At 36.4% G+C, this 17666-nt stretch overlaps 1 protein-coding gene across 4 annotated transcripts in view; it reads right to left on the bottom strand.

Moving 5' to 3' along the window:
- Positions 1-17666, bottom strand: part of ZFAND3 (zinc finger AN1-type containing 3) — a 145678-nt gene that overhangs the window by 94983 nt on the left and 33029 nt on the right. For 3 of the 4 annotated variants that reach the window (XM_037405156.1, XM_037405153.1, XM_037405155.1), the window contains exons 2-3: positions 15585-15625; positions 13646-13672 (exon numbers count right to left, since the gene is read on the bottom strand). In XM_037405156.1, the coding sequence (XP_037261053.1) occupies positions 13646-13672; positions 15585-15625 (68 nt within the window). Of the gene's footprint in view, positions 1-13645; positions 13673-15584; positions 15626-17484; positions 17538-17666 lie in introns of all 4 variants that reach the window. The other variant, XM_037405154.1, reaches the window with a different exon arrangement.

Below are 17666 nucleotides of genomic sequence, written 5' to 3'. Positions count from 1 at the left end.
TACACTAAGCTGCATGCTAAAGGGCTTCCACTGACAGTCTAAAAGCTGAAGAACATCAAATTCCTTTTGGCTAAGCAAAAAGGAAGGCTGGGTAGAAACCAGCAAACATCTCAGCTCTTGCAGTCAGATGCTTATACGGGTTCTACAGCTACTCTGCCTCAGACTTAGTGGAAAATGCAGAACAGAACACAGGATTTCTTCACGTGCTCAGTAACACCATCCCACACTCGCTTACATCTTTCTGCAATTTTCAGGTCCTGATTTCCTTAGAATTTCAGTAGCAAAGGAGAAATGGAAAAAATTGGTTCTAACCTGGCAGCTCTAGAATGAATTGTCAGATTTAAAACTTAGTAAATGTTAAGCTAACCCTGTTTCACAAAAGACTGATTTAAACCAAAATGTTTTATGAATCTGTGATCAAGTTTAAAGACTGATTCTCAGTCCTGTTCACGTTTAAACATGAAATTTAGCACTTTTTGTTAACTAAAAAAACTTAAAGAACATCCACATGCATTTACAATATAATTAAGCTTAGTATTTGTCCTGTCTTGTTGGGCATTTCTTGTTTGCTAGCTTATTTGTCCATTCATAGTGTAGGAATACATCTGAATGCCACCTGGAATTTAATAGAAAGTTCACAAATACAGGAACTTAAAATTTATTATGTGGTGAAATATGAAGTTACCTCAAATGATTTGGGTTTGGGTTTTTTGTTGCGTGGGGTTTTTTTGGTTTTTTGTTGGTTTTGTTTTGTTTATTTTGTTTTTAAATTTAAGACATGCTTGGTATTTACTTAGAGGTGCTGCTACTGTTAGTAAAAATGACTGCTTCAGACTGTCACATCCAGCAGGATATTCCTTCCCAATGCCTCTGTTTACAGATTAAAGCAAAAAGGTCAGGAAGATAACTGTCATTCCTACTGTTTCACAATTCTATGTTAATCACTAAAATAATTAAAAGAAACCAAAATTTAAAAAACTGTTCCTCTGCACTTCCAGAAGAGGTTACTCTAACTAGAGACAGTTTAGTATTTCCATACAAGTGCTTAGCCAGTGACTTCTATGACTTCATGCCTCATCTGCTCCTTTGCAGCACCTAGCAGATAAAAGCTAGCTGATCCAAACAAGTGTACGTGGGGTTAGGCACATCTGAGGTCTTTCAGTTTCCAAAGGATTATTTTGATTAGGAATGTGACAAGTTAAAAAGAGTTCTAAGAAGTGAAGTAACTTTATAATGGGAAATATTTAACATACAATTCAGAGTAAAAAGTTACTTCAGAATGTTTACATGAAATATAGAGCATATATCTTAAGAGAATGTATATAAAAATACAGATTGTGTGTTTACATTTATATAAACATAGACCAACATTTTAGCTTGGTTCCCCACTAAATATGTATGCACACAAGAAATATGGTCCAGATTAAGAGATCTTTACTTTATTCCTGACACTCACAGAACACCACCACAGGGAAGAGAAACTGATAAAGAACTTCAGTATTTTTCTACACACAAAAGAAAATTATTTAAAAACCTATGTAGACAAGAGTGTTTAATCTGGCACAACTCAAGTATAGTCTAAGAAGATGTAAGACTGCTGCTTGATAACACAAGCCTTGAAATGCCACCATCACACCCCTTTACATGGGTAATATAAAGTACCCTTTATATGGGTAAATATATTAAAAATCTGTTCCAAATTTTGAAACATTTAGAATCACTTTTTTTCATAACTAAACTCTTACATAAAATCCGTGAAATTGATTCTGATCAATTTTACTAAACTGCAGAAAGGGTTACAAACTGTTCTTGTTCTTCACAGAAATAATCTTCAATTTGAATTTATAGAAATGATGCGTCCACATATCAGCAAGATTATCTGCTTAACGTTTTCTTTTTAAAGCAGCCAGACTCTCATTTGAGTACCTTGGTAAGCCTAACTATAGAACAAGCTGCCATAATAGTATATGTGGTTTAGTACTTCATTTTCTGAAGTCTCCTAAAAGGAGATACTCTCAAGTACTGACAACATCTTCAGAAGTCAAAAGCAAGTGAGCCGTAAGTTTCCCTTCCCTGTCAGTTAAAGCATGGTCTAATTTCTCAGGCTCAGGTGTGTGTATGGAAAGCATCACAACTGACTATTCATTCTCTCTCTACAGGGAGTTATTGGACCTGGCTGTGTGGAAGAGAAAACAGTTTCCAGTTAAAAACAAAACAATTACTTCTACTCTCCTGTAAATGGACATTCTGTACTTTGTTACCATACCTACATAAAAGCCCCAATAAAAAAATCTTAGAATTCCTTTCACCATTTACTAGGGCATGGTCAGCAGAACACAGAGCTGCTCACAATGTCCGATATTTATGCAGTACTAACTCACAGTAAATATCTTATAAATCAAGAGCAAAATAGCTTTCGTTCTGTCAAAAAGAGTTCAAGTGAGAACAAATACACGCAATCTGACCTTTACATCAAAAAAGCTCTTTTGGTTACCACCAAGAAAAACAGGTTGTGTTACAAAAGCTTCCAGTGCTCTGCATTTCTAAGGCTGTTTGATGAATATTCCTATATATTTATCCCAACTGAGGCACACCAAGACCCTTTCAAAGAAAGAAAGAAAGAAAGAAAAGAAAAAAGAAAATGGACAGAAATGCACTGGAGGACCTACTGCTCCCCACAGCTACCATATATATTGACTCAGGGAACACAGCCAGCCATCTTGAATTTGGTTTCAGCGAAACACTTTTCAGTTCAGTTGTTCACAGATTCAAGAGCCCAATTAGAAGAATTGAAAAAAAGATATTCACATTGGAACCCATCCAGTTTCCTCTGAGTAGCAGCAGTCATGCAGCAGCTATAACTATAACTTTCATGTGCTGCTTATCAAAAGAAGTGACTGCCACATCTATATTAAATTAAACCCTTACAGTTAAAAGTTTTCACTTACAGAATTATTTTAACTCTTTTAAAATAATAATTACAGACACTAACAGCAATGGTGCAGAATAAAGACTAATATTTGAGGTATTTCTAAACATTAACTTACCTTTGTCAACTGGGGAGACATCCACATCCATTAAATGCTTCTGCATTTCTAGGATTATTTACATCTATCACAATTTTCTCTAAATACTAGCGAGTCTCAAAAAAAAAAAAAAAAAAAAAAAAAAAAAAAAAAGAGCCAGCATTGTAAAATCTAGCTTTTAAACTGCTGCTCAAAGCTCTTCAGCAGACAGCAGTTCCGCTGAGGACTTGAAGAGGTGCATGGACTTTGCTGAGGCACAGAAAATGCCATGGTGAAAGACTGCACTCACCCACACTAGGACCAGCTTTCTATGTCTTCACATATTGCAGGGCAGGATATGTCAGAGGTGAATGAAAGCTCATCTATTAAGGGCAGTAACACTATACTAAACATTGCTAAAACACAATGGCAGACAGCACAATATATTTCATTTTCAGTCTAGAAATGAGCCAGACTCTGGTATTTACCTCCACTGACACTATCTAAAGCATTGGAGGAGTCTTTTTTCCTACTCTGAAGGAAAAAAATCACCGTGCTTAGTTAAGAGGGCGAAGCCTGTAACTTGTACAATTACCAATTAAGAAATGCGTCTCTTATTGCTGATTTCACTCACTGCAAACTTCACCTCAGATAAATTAATTGGAAGCAAATGAATACCAAGTCCACTTTGAGCAACCTAGACGTATTTGATATACACAACACTTTTGGTCATTTCTAATGCTTATAACCCCCTCGCCGGAAGCACCTATCGGCTGTTTGTACTTACTCTCCATTTATATGGGAACTTTCCCACAAAGCTGGGCAGGAACGCCCCAATCCCAAAATAGAAAAGCTCCTGTTATTTAGGAACTGAGATCAAATAAAAATGCTACCAATTTTGTTGAATTGCTAATGTATATAAATAGATATAAATACAAAACAAAGTTTAGAAAGTTCCACTGTTTCTTCCTTACACACTGAGTTCATTAACCTTGTTCATCATGAAATTTATGCGTTCACTTATTCAGTGCTGTGGGTAACATCAGCATTTAAAAATACACAAAGCAGTCTCCTTCCAAATTCACCCCATGAGAAGTCTTAATGCAAAGGAGAGAAAAAAATGTTGCAGTATTGTCTGAAGACCATTACCAGAGCTACTTTGCTCTCCTCTTGCTGCAACAAGAAAAGAGCAGTCTCTGAAGGTGGACTCTGTAGAAGACTATGACTAGACTGCTTGTTCAGCTTCAGCACTTCTGATCAAAAGTGAGACAAGAGCATTTGGGTCCAATCTGTGACCTGATTACAGCCCAGCAGCTTAGAGTCAACACTCCTGACTCATGGTTTTCAAATTCTTTGGCTGAGTAACAGTCTCAGTTCCACATAGCTGAATTTATTTATACCAGAGGGATGGCAAGATGGCATCGCAGGATGGCCAGGTCCTACACTAAGCTCAAAATGTCAAGCAGTCTGAAACCAGTAAGTGTCTGCACTAATATTTTTATTTTTATTTTTTTTACACTTGTGATCTCACCTCTTTATCTTATTTTAAATTATTTTCATAATGCATGCAAACAATCATAGAAATTCACCTTTAGAGGACCCTTAACTTGCTAATTGAGTAGAATGAAAGATGTTCAAAACGTATGACGAGAACTTTACCCGCTGTCTTTGCCACAGAATTCCTACATGACTTCTCTAAGTTCCTACTACTACTATTTATTTTCAGGATGTTCAAATAGGTAATCTTGGGTTCCCACTAGCAGAAGCGTTCAATACCCCTGCAGTTCCATAAAGGTAGGGAGACCTGTGAATTCATCATTTAAAGCATCATAAAATTATATGCATTGGGGGAGAGAGATTAAGAAAGAACTATCGTCCCAAGGCTTTGCAAAGTTGATATCCAGTATCTGCGAATGTTAGATAAGAATCCAAAGCACAGATGTCAATGTATAGTGAACAAGAATATCACCACCTTGATTCACAGAAATATCAAGATGGTAAATTATTTTCTTAACGTACTGGGGGGCTAATTAGTTCTCTAAAGAAATTCTATAAATAAAATAATTATTGTCTGTTCAGGTCAATGTGCAAATGCTGTAGGAAGACGATATAGGTCATGACAGAATGTCTTATATTGCTTCCTATTCAGTACAATAAATGAGAGTACGATTCTGTGGAAACATCTTTATAGTGTTGCAATTAAAAATATGTACTTTATTTCTTACTTAATTGCGAGAGCAGTTATTCGTTAGAAATACTAGCACCCATGGTGCACACAGAACCCGCAGTGTCTTCATATCAGGACAGGGTATCTGTTTAAAGGAGACATTTTCAGCAAACATAGCTTACCTAGATGATATTTAATGACCTGTGATCTAAACCAGATCAGGCCAGTAATCTTACACTTTCCTGTACCCTTTGCTCCTTTTACTGTAATTAAAAGACAGTTATAATGCATACACACAGAATGGATTAATTATTATGGCACTGTAACCTGTCTTGTCATTTCCTAAATCTTCAGTCAACAATCTATGCTTCCTGCAAAGGAAGGGAACAAAATCTTGCACACTCGGTTACTAGACATGCAGTTATTTTGGTCAACTTTTCAAGGCAGGCCTTATCTATAGTACTGCAGGCTTTGCGATCTCCAGCATAAGATTTGCCCCCTCTCCCCCCCACCCCCAGCCCCCTCCATTACAGAGATTCATCTACTCACAATTAAGGTTAAAGACAGATTCCTGCTGGAAACTATTCTAAGCTACTAGTATTCTCCCTGACTAATAATTAAGTGATATTTTAATGTGAACACAATAGCAAATTTTATCTAAAGGGGAATTTCTGCCCCACCCCCCACCCCCACCCCTGAAGCGTGCAAATTAGTCAAACAGTTTAAATGTTAACATAAAAATTCCCTCTCATTCAATGTAAAATACTAACTTCTGTATGTTATCTGAAGAGAGTCATACTTTTCACTTTCCATCTAATTAATACTACATGTAAACTCATTCATAGGCAATAGTTTGGGATGATTTTTTTTTAAAAAAGGTAAAGTTATAGTTGTATTGACTAAATCTGCATGAGCAGTTTGCCCTCTGGTGACTAACTTTGTGAGAACATATAGGATTTGTAAGAGATCTATGAAGACTGGTAAGAATAAAGAATGACTGGAATGTTTGCAGATTCCCCAAAAAACAGCATTAAGGGATTTAAAAGACATGGTATGTATTAATTTCAATAGTGCAGTGTGATTTCATTCAAATTAAGAAGAAAAACAAACTGAACAAAAGATAAGTGTGAAGAAAATGAAGAACCAAACTGCAACTGTAGAACAGCCACATATGGGAAAGAAGAGAACTGAAATACCAGAATTTTGCCTAAAACTTATGAGGGCTAAGACAAAAGAAAGAAGCAAAAGGTCCCTCACAGCATCCATTACTGAAGGCTATAAAAGGCAAGTCCAAAATCAGCTTTTCATCATAGCAAGGGCTCGATAGCCAGAGCTCCTTGTTGTCTGTGTTGCACAAAGGTTATGTTGGCCAGACTACTTGGACGTGCATCTTGGGGCTTGTGACTATATGGGTGTGAAAATAAAAATAGACAAAATCAACTTAAATACAGATTTTGTGAAATAAAACTGTCTTCTTCCTCCATAAGATCTGAAACTAATTTGCTACTCTAATTTCCTGCACTAACACTATGCTAGTGTTGGGGGGTGAGGGTAGGGTATCAATCTCCTATACATATAACCAGAGGATCAAGCTTCTATCCCAGAGTCTGGGCAATTTACTCAGCCCGAGAGCCTTGACTGCCACTGAAGACAGACAAATTGTAATTTACTCCAATATGTGCTAATGGCATGCTTACTTCAAGCTGACTTGGAAAATACAGATGTTGTTTCTCAAAATGATCTTTTGTTTCCCAAGAAAGGGCTCTAGATTTACCTCAGCTCCTTAGATGACCATTGCTACTGTACTGAACATCATACATATTTTACCTTCACAAACATTCCAGTGAAGCAGGGAAATACCATCTCCGAGTAACCGATGAGGAACAGAAATGGAAGACAAAAAAAGTGACTTATCTAGCATCACAAAGAAATGCTCATTGACTGTGAAAACAAAATTGAGTCTCGAGTTCCTAGCTAGCTGTCTAGCTGCTAGATCACATTCCTTTCATATAAAATCGATAGACAATTGAAAAGTCATTAGTTACATTTTTTTTCTATTACCAGATCACATTTTTCTTATTCACCTGCTTACCTAACAGCTTATATCACCTTAGCAGTTATTCTTCCCTTACATCCCGCTGCTGAACTAAAAGGTTTTCCCAAGGGAGGTTTCTCTTGGTCTTGCCTTGGTTGTGTGTGCAAGGACTGTTGAAATGTTGTCTGAGTCAGTCACCACAACTGTTTGCCTAAATTCTTTCTCAGTGTCCTTAGCTGAAAGGTGATGGTGGACAGTAACTTCTTCCCTTTGAAGACAAACAAGCATGTAAAACATCCAAGTGAGAGTGTGGAGAGAGGAAAGGAATTGTTGGGGCTGGAATAGAAGGAAAATGCTAAGTAGAGTTAGCTTCTAAAATTATTGCTGTGTCTTGCTTGAATTCACCAGGAAATTTAGTTAGCATAAAGATCAGCAGAATGCTGGATAATTTCTGTAACAATCACAAATATTGATGGTCACAGAGGCACACTTCCACAGCTAACTAAAAATGGTAGAATAACAATGAGCCCTTCCTCACGGTCACCTAGCACATAAACTTCATGCTTTTATTTAATGTGTTGCTTCTAGATGCTTCCCATGTAAAATACATTTTGCCACTAGTTCTTCTACCACCTGGCACTCTTCCTGTCCTACCTCAGCCTCCTGGGTAGCAGTACAAGGGGAAAAGAAAAAGGTTAGCTGCTAGTCCTGCACAATTTTCATTGTGGTGTTAGCGATTAGAATCCTAGAAAACATGCGGTCAGCTCAAGAGAGATCCTTGTGCATTCCTAAATACTCCGCATGCAGTACTGCATAATACATCTCCAATGACAAACTAAATTTTATTTGCAAGATGAAATATGAACCTGCATCATGTATCTCAAAGGAATGAGTTCAATGTTTCTAAAATGCGCTCACTGATACTGACCTCTCTTCTCAGAGAGAAAGAGTTAAAATATCCTCTTTTATTCCCCAAAGGCTGCCGGTCCCACACAGAGGTGCCATGTTTTATTTAAAACATGCTCTCTCTCAGTAACCACTTGTTCTAATTGGCAAGGCAAGGCTGGGTCCCCAAAGCACACAGCTCGTTACATTCAGTTTGGATTACAAAAACACGATGAAACAAACTGCATCGAAATGTACAAATTAACAACTCAGGAGTGCACGACACGGACATGGAATTAGATTGTAATATGGAACAAACTCCACAGGGAGGCTAAGGAACAAATCACTAGTGTCTCCATAAACTACAGAAGGTTTCCAAACGAGCAAATACACAGAACACAGACTTTTCTATAAATCAAGCAAATGGCTAAATGGGGAAAAAAGAAAAACATTCCTTCTCCTATCTTATGCACACATTTATAGGAGAATGGAGTTACAAAAAAGTTTAATAAATGAAGCCTATGGGTTGCACATTTCAAATAGGTAACTACGCTTTCATGCTGGCAATGTGCAAACATCATGGTAATCAAGTCATATTTATAAACATATTTTTTTTTACATCATCAGAGAACCTATACACAAGAGACTAAATTACAGCTGGTGTTTCAACGAGTCATTTGGAAAGGTTATGAGTTAGAAGGTGAACAAGATAGTAACAAAATAGAAAGAAACTGGCTTTACCATAAAGAAGAAAACAGAGCAATGAAAAACTAAAAATAATCAAGTCTGAGACAAAAAAGGGCTGAGCTCTTTGTGTGTGGATCAGTCTGTAAAATGGGACTGGCAGTCCCCTGAGATAAGAAAAAGAAAACACACGGAAAATATCAATGTTGTCTTGTTAAGACAGAGGAAAAAAGTACATCAGGACTTTTTGGCAATCTTTTCAGGTACCCAGTATGGAGAAGCAGTCTTATTTTTGTTTGAGTGTAATTCATATTTTTAACAAATGAGCCCCATACCACTAGACTATGAATTTAGCAAGATGCAATCCAATGAAACTGCCATTAATGTCCCACAGGGTAGTTTGTTGATAGGTTTGACTGTAAAATGTTAAAGTTCTTAATTAAGAAGGCATTCCATTCTCCTAGACTCTGTTGGTGAAAAGACATTTTCAAATGTGACTGGAAAAAGCCCTACTAAGTTGAAGTTAGTAGTAGTCAGAAACAAAAAACTGTCCTACCACAATATACAACATTTGAGTGCCAGCTGTGAAAGAAATTCTCTTTCTTCCACTAACAATTGTACAAAAATAAAAATACTTCATGGGTCTGTCCTCCACCAGGCTTGCCCCTTCCCACTACTTTATAAGGGGGAAGACAAAGGAGGAGATAAAGAAGAAAATAATCGAGCAGATCAAACCAGCCGCTGAGCAATTGGCCCTGTCCACACTCTACATTGCTCTGCTGTGCATACAACGCCTTTACACAGCCAGGTCCCAGGCAGATGAGGGTTGTGTCTTCTATACAGCATCTGGAACGTCTTTCTACATAACGCATAGCAAAATCATATTGGTGTTGCCACAAAGCACTCCACAACTTCCATGCCACGATAGTATAGACAGAAGAAAAGTGGACCCCTCAGTATTATACTAGCCTCCTTTACAATTGATCTCTTAAATTCTGCACACTCCAGCAAACCTAGAAAGCTTCAGGTGTCCTTCTCTCCCATATTTCCAGTTCTTCTGTATATACTGAGTACTAGCAACATGTAGCGTAACTATGCTGCATAATTTCGTTGACGGTACTATTTTTGACAGAAGAAAAACAATTAGTCCTAAGCTTAGATAATACAACTATGCTTGAATAAACTCATTCTCTATTAATTTGTATTTCCTCTCCAAACCTTTAAGACAGGTTAGGGGAAAAGGAGTCAACTAAATACATATAAATCCTTTTCCAATCCTTCCATAAAATATTGCTCTCTTCTAACAACCCAAACAGAGCTATTACTCAGCTCTTTACATTTTTCTTTAAAGCCACAGAATAATGCATACTAACAGAGTAAAGAGAATCTTTGGGGTCAGCAGTGCAAATCAAGCTTACAGATAAGTAAGATAAGTCAAACTAAAGTAATTTATCCAATTATTTTTCTTGATTCCATTTCATGGTGATTGTCTTTCTCCAACTTAGCATACATCTCAAGTTTATCAATTATGATAAGACATCCTTTCCCTGCCAGCCTTCCACTTACAAAAATTATTTAGGCATAGAGTTAAAGAAATTAAACGTATACCAAACAATATCTGTGTTTATATCTGGAATGTTATAGTTCTTTATTAGTAATTACTCTAGAAATTAGAAATATCTTTGTTACCACTGTAACCAGCTATACAATTTTCCAAGAATTATTTATCTGCAAGCCTGACTGTGTATTAGAAGTTGAAGATGAAGCTTCCCTACTTTCAAGTGCTAGCCAGTCAGTCCTGGTCTTTGTACCAAGCAGTCCATGTACTTCAAAATACAAAGACAGACATGAATACAGCAACAAATTCTAGCTTAATGAAGCAACAAATTGAGGCACCAGTTTCCATCAGGAGCCAACAAAGGGAATACTATACTGAAAAAGAAACATTTTGTGTACAGATTAGTCCTTAGTACTGTTTTCAAACTTCTGAAAATGCCTGCTGCTTTTTCAGCAAAGTACTAAGACGTGGATCCACATAAGAAATTACAAGGATATGGAAAATGCAAATATAACATATTTAATCATTCATTTAGGAATGAAAACTTTATGAAGCAGGGCTGAATAAAGCATAATTTGTCATGTGTCATACAACAGGATACAGCAAAGACAACAGAATATGAACTAGCAACATGCAAGATGGACCTGTTGAAAAGGTTTCCAGTAAGCAAGCTGAAAGCTTGCCTGAAGATCAAGTTAACAGTTGATTAACAGCAAAATCTATTCAGGCAGGAATGCTGATTTTTGCCACCTCATGCTTACAGTAGGTTTTATTACTGCCACTGAAGTCAGCATTCTAAATAGCTCCTAGGATTTACAAAGCCTGAGAGAAGGGGAAATTGAGTTATTCAAGTGACTCTGAGTCACATAAAACCCCCAATTCTGTGAATTCCAAAAACTGTGCATGGCTTAGGCATGACAGAATAAAGGTCTGCTCAACAAAGCAGAAGCGTTAAGATGCACAAAAACATGAAATAACTCTACAGTCAGACATCTGAGTGAATTCAAGAAACAAAGAATAGCGAGTAATTCTATAATCAGATGTTATGTAGAAGACTGTCTATTTTTCTCCCTCTTATGAGATCTTTCAAATTCAGGAGAATAAAAGATACTATTGAAGTTCTAAAATTTCATAATCTGGCATAGAGCTGAGTGTAAATATTGAAAATACATACATGGTTCCAGCTCCTACTTGATAGATGAAGATTAAAAAAATCCATATTTTTTACTCATCAAGATACCAGTACGTAAAAAAAATGTGTTTGATTTCAAACTAAAAATAAAAATAAACTAAAAGTCAAGGCCCCTAAAACTCAGAGAATTCTTGGGTTAAATGGTTTAAGTATTTTCTCAAGTGATGCTAATCTAGCACTTCACAGAACATGATCGTTAACATTGCATATCTGGATTAAGAAAAGAAATGGACATCTACCTCTAGAAGTTTCAATTACACCTTCAGACAGAAGGGCTATAAAATTGATTCACAAAACCATGAATACGCATTTTGTCTTTTTCCAGTTTTCCAAGTGCACCTCTCCACCAAACCATCTAGTACGGCACTTACCTTCAGCTTCACATACTATCACACAAGCTGAAATCCACTTCCCGCACCTCTCTTTCCAATGCTGATAGCACCGTAACACAAATTAAACTTTCTAGTCTAAGAATCAAACGGATTAAAGGCAGACAGAATTTTTTGGGTGATTTAAATAGAAAGTCTAGTTTTACTATTTTCTGTATTTAAGTAATTGTTCTTACTCTGTATTAGTTTGTTCTGTGACTGTTCACAAAGGTTCCAATTAAAATTGAGTTTTTGAAGTACCAACTGTTGTTTCTGTGAATGTAGAATTCCTGCCTGAAAGAGCCTACTTTGTAAAAGTGGCTTTTCAAAGTACTCAATGTCCCTACCTGAAGATGATATTAAAGCTTCCACAAACCTAACAGCAGCAAAGACAGATTAATAAAGAGTACTTCTGAAAAATTTCACTTATCACTGTCCTGCATTTTAATCATTCAGATTTCACAGTTCACCATATTGAAAGAGAGGCTGCAGTATTAGCAAAAGATGTGGTGTCACCAAGGGAGATACTCTGGCTGTAATTTGCCTTTTTGCATTTACCAGCCTATGCTCTGATTTTTTTAAAAAATACCGACACTTTATTGCATTTGTATTCTGGATGTGCAGGAAGTCTGAAGCAACTATGCCTTAACTATCTGAAGAGAAAATTTATTTGAAGCAATTTAATATGTAGGATTATAGTTGTACTGTATCAGGAGACTGAGGCATTGATAGCACATGGTCAGCACTGGAGACAATGTTGTGAAGTACAATTAACTTGGAATTATTTCAGAGAGGCTCTTGAACTTTTCAGAGTTCACTGATTCTACAGGTCTTAAATGAAACAAAGTGGGTATTCCTTCTTGGAATAGGCAGATGGGGCAAAGGGGAGGCAAAGCAGGCCGAAGACGACTGCTAACTTCAAGTTCCTCTCCAGTATTTATCAACCTTCATGTGCAAGCCAAGAACTATTCTGCAGCAAATGAACAGATTTGTGGCTGTAGAGAAGAGCTCAGTGAACCTCCTAGATCTAGGTCGAATTATTGGGCTTTTCTAGGCAAAGGGTTGCATGTATCTGTGCAGTATTCAGCTCATTCTTACCGTAGAAAGCTGAACAACTTAGTCTCTATTATAACCTGTGAAAAGTATTTCTGTAGAAAAAGTACAAAGATAGTCAAAACAAGGAATTCCAGTCTCCCTGCTACATAATCTGGTTGCTTTTGCTGTTTGTTTCATCTTTCAACAATGGGAGTGAAAATTCAGTGAATTTATCTTGACAATAAATTTAGAAACCACAAGCATTTGGTCAAACAGGGTGGCAAACTGACAGCCCCTGACCATTGCCCTTTGTTTTGTTTCTGTGCTAATTAACATCACAGACATCAAACTATGACCGTTTCTCCCAGGGAATGGGAAAGAGAGGAAGGGCAGAAGCAAGGAAGAGCTCATGATCACGTATTTACAAAATTGTACATAGTTCAAAGTCTGGAAAAACAGTAAAGATGGGAAGGTTCCACATAACTCATATTGCAATGTAAACCCAACAACGTTTTCATCTATTGCCGACTTATTGCCCTTCTCCCTTGATCTATATAAAAAGGTAATGCTTGCACAAATGTAAGGGGCTTTGCTGCTGTGGGTCTGAAATGAATTTTAAAAAAAAAACAAAAACAAACCAACAGAAGACTAGATTCTATCCCTTCCCTCTGAAAAAAAAAAAATAATCAAACCAGTCATTTAACAAAGTCACTAACCTTTTTCGTTGTGTGGATTTCTTTTTTCTAAAATAAAAGAGAAAGGAAACGATGGTCAAGAGAAATAATAATTCCCAATTTTCCCTTGCATACAAATCTGTTTCAATACATTTGAATTAATAACTTGCCATATTAAAAGAGAAACAAGAGGAAATTCCTTCATATCGTATTTTGGGAGTGCCTGGAATAGTGAAAAGCATCTTTCAACAGCTTACTTTCCTAAAATCTTGCTATCTGTGGGGCTTAAATTTACAGAAACAAGAGTCTAAATATTTCTATTTCAATACTGTGGCTGCAAGCCCAGTATAAAAAAAATATACAAAAATATTTGAGTAATATCACACACAAAAAAAAAGGAAAAAAAAGAAAAAAGATACTTATGTTGGAACGATGACATTGAGAGGTTTTGAGTTACTACTCAAACAGAACTGGTTATTTGAGTGCTACTTGTTAAAGGAACCATAGTTAAGATCTAAAAAAACATAAATTAAATTTGCCTTTTCCTACAATACTTGGTTTTGTTCCAACTAGCAGCAGCTTTTTAAGTTACTCAAACTCTTCAAAAGTCTTATTTCATTGAAATAAACAGGCTGCAAGGAAATTCTTGAGAATTTTAAATAATCAAGCTTCCCTACCCCACCCCCACGCCCAAAATCCCATAAATATTTAGATATCATTTTGTACAATAGAAAAAATGAACTTGATCAGAGGTAATGGCATGTCAGGAGAATTACAGAATAGCAGCCAAGAATTTTTCTTCATGTTAAAAACAAACAAAGCAACGAAGAATGCCCAGTAAAACCAAAATAAAAGATGCTTTGCTTAATGCCTCATCTACTGGCAGTGAAGTTTTGGGTACTCTGTTAAATTCAGAATATGAGGGATGGGCCATTCTGATATCTCAGGATCAGAAAAACCACATTTCTGAGGTACACAGAAGTTGTTTACAGTGCTGATACGAACATAACAGCTGTACTGAGTCAAATCAAAAACCTAGTATCTTGTTTCTGTGATCAGTAAGGAAAGAGTACAAGAAAGGACTTGAACTTTCTTCAGTATACCCTTTTCCAGTAATCCATTGTTTTGGAAAACAGCCAGAGAAATACATGCATCATTTTTCTGAACAGCCTTTGACAATCTTTATTTCCCATGTGTTTGTTTAATGAAGTCATGCTGAACCCAAGATCTGAAATCTAAGTCAAAATTTATTTTTGTAAAAAAAAAAAAAAAAAAAAACACGCAGAAAAATCTTTAAAGTCTTAAAAAAACCTGATTTTTTTACTATTGCACCTGTTTCCCCCAAGATAAAATAACAATCATGATCTATGGATCTACGACAGCACTTTAATTACAATTAAAAATAAGTATACAATACTAATACAAACAAAAATTTTCAGAAATTCAAAGATAGAAGATGCTAACAGGAAAAGGTCCATAGCTATTCCTAACATTTTAAACAGTAGCAATCACCTTGCAATAAGAAAATAATATGTAGCAATTAGAATTAGCCTACTGATGAACTACAGCTGATTTAATGTTCAAGGGCTGCAAGTTAAAAAGAAATGGAACAAGGGATGTTCTATAACAATTTTTCATTTTTTATCCATAATATATTTCAGAGTTTATCACAAAATAAATCCTACAGAACTCCAAATTACAATTCAGACTTATGCATTCTGAAAGCCAGACCATCTGCACAGGAGCTGTGCTGACAGCAGAGCTCTGTACTTCAAGGGTATTCCAGAACAAGAACAAGGTTCAATTGGTGCATTTACACAAGACGTTTTTGATTAGTAAACAAATGAAGCACCAAAGTGAGGAAAATCTGATTACATATACACACTGAAGGAAGAGAAACCCATGCACAAATCCTAAAGGAGATGCCAACAATGTGGTTTCAATAATCTAACAAAAACACAAAACCTTTTACTGCACTTACCAGCAAAGCATTTGGAACAGAGATTCATAGTCTTGCTGGACCTGGGGCAAAAATAAAAAAAAAAAAATAGAGCTAAAAAATTCATTATACTTCTAATCAATACATGGAAGTTTTTTTGGGAATGAAGCAAGGGTACAGAGAGGGTAAGAACTTAAATGGCTAGGAATCAAAGGTAAGTGGCTAGAAGTGGCTGAACTAAGAATAGGGACAGAGAAAAGAGACTTCATATGGCAATCTCTTTCCAATTTAAAGAGCTTCCAAAACATGACTTCCACACATTTACCTTATATAAGAAAATAAGCTTACTTTACCATTCTATGTATTTGTTACACACTTATCATTTGGATCTATCACAATATGATAACAATGACAGACAAGAAGAGCCAATACATTGACTTGAATATTAGACTCCCCTTGGCAACCGCTCTGCAGTCCTGACAAATCCTGAATACGGTACAGCAATAGAGAGATTAAAGTATTGCACTTATAAAGACACAGACAGATGTGCTCTTGGAAGTCTAGCTGGAATGGCTTAAGAAGTTATTACCTCAAGCTGTTCATTACTACCCTCAGCTGAGTCCAGCAGTAATTTAAAATAACTTGGCTGACTTTGCACTGACATGGACTAGGACAGTTCATATGATCCATTAGTGTAGCTCAACTTTGAGGGCAGCAACCTTCAGCTGACAGAAAAACAGCTGGAGAACAACAGGAATATCTTAAGCCTCCCAGATATCTCCAAAGTGTTTGTGCAATTATGCCACAAGTGTTCTCCCTCACAAAATCAGCAGGCTCACAAAAAAAAAAAAAAAAAAAAAATTTAGGGCGATAGGCCTTTTCTCTAGGGCTACCATGAAACTACCCAAAGCAATATACTATGGGAGAAAAAGGTTCTCCCATTTATGGAAAGTTCTCTTCTAACATCACATCTCCTTAACAAAGTGAGCTGCAGAATGTTCTCACAAGCTCTCTGAGATTTCTTTCAGTAAAAGCAACCCAGTTTCTGTGCACACTGACCAATATTTGATTTGTTCAGCATTCCTAAATCAGCTCTGTTATGTATGAGTATTAACACCATCCTGAGCAAGTCTGAAAGTACATATTGACAGGGAAGATTGTACCAAAACTGTCCATGCCCACAAGACCTTTTTTGTCTCCTCAGGGCAGCCTTAGCTGAAGCATATCATTTAGCCAAATTAATTGCAACTTTATCTTTTGAAATATGCATACACAAAATCAATTGAGACTACCATAAGAGTTGTTTTCTATTTCCAGTCAAACGTGGATGGAATTTTGAGATGAGTTCTGCATCTTACAATATACAAATTATAAAAATCAAAACTTTATTATCTCCAGACAAAAGTTTTGACGTTTTTTTCAAAGCAATTACATCACAAATGAACACACCTACCAGAATTAAAGAAGTCTCCCCCCCACCCCACAAGTTTGCGAATGGATATTTTGAATGACTTTCCAGTAACTAAGCAAATACAGACTTGGTCAATCATATCTTAGTATTAATCATATCGAAACATTACAGATGCTTTTCAATTCATGCAAATTTGAGAGCTGGTTTACATCAGGCTCAGGAATTCTAGAACACAGTTGACTGCAGATGAGAGACATAAGCATTTGCCAGCTATAGCAAGAGCCACAGACACATGAAAGCTAGTTTTAAATGCAAACAGTATGTGCACAGGAGAAAAAGTTAATTCCCAGGAAAAGAAAAGCAGAACAACATTTGTAGCCATACAAATACATCATCAAATTGGTATATACCCAAAAATTCAGTATCTATGTTGACAGTTGCACAAATTATCTACCTTCAAAAGAACTGCAATTAAAAACAGCATGGTGAGTCAACACCTACAGCATTAGTGTGCTGCAGCTCAGTACTCACTGCTTATGGGTTAGACCTTCTGGAGCAGCTCAATATGCCAGGCAGGAGCTTCTCTGCAAAGCCATTAAACCCCAGGGGCAGCAAAGAAAAAGAAAGGCAGAGTTCAGATGGTTCATATTGATGACATTGGAACGGGCAATGACAAATGTTTTCAGTGGTATAATCAACCATCTCAATCATAT

This window comes from Falco rusticolus, chromosome 12 (genome assembly GCF_015220075.1).
Source record: "Falco rusticolus isolate bFalRus1 chromosome 12, bFalRus1.pri, whole genome shotgun sequence".
NCBI classification, from domain to species: Eukaryota; Metazoa; Chordata; class Aves; order Falconiformes; family Falconidae; genus Falco; species Falco rusticolus.
Note: the sequence above shows the minus strand (reverse complement) of the source record. Positions and strands in the feature narration are given on the sequence as shown.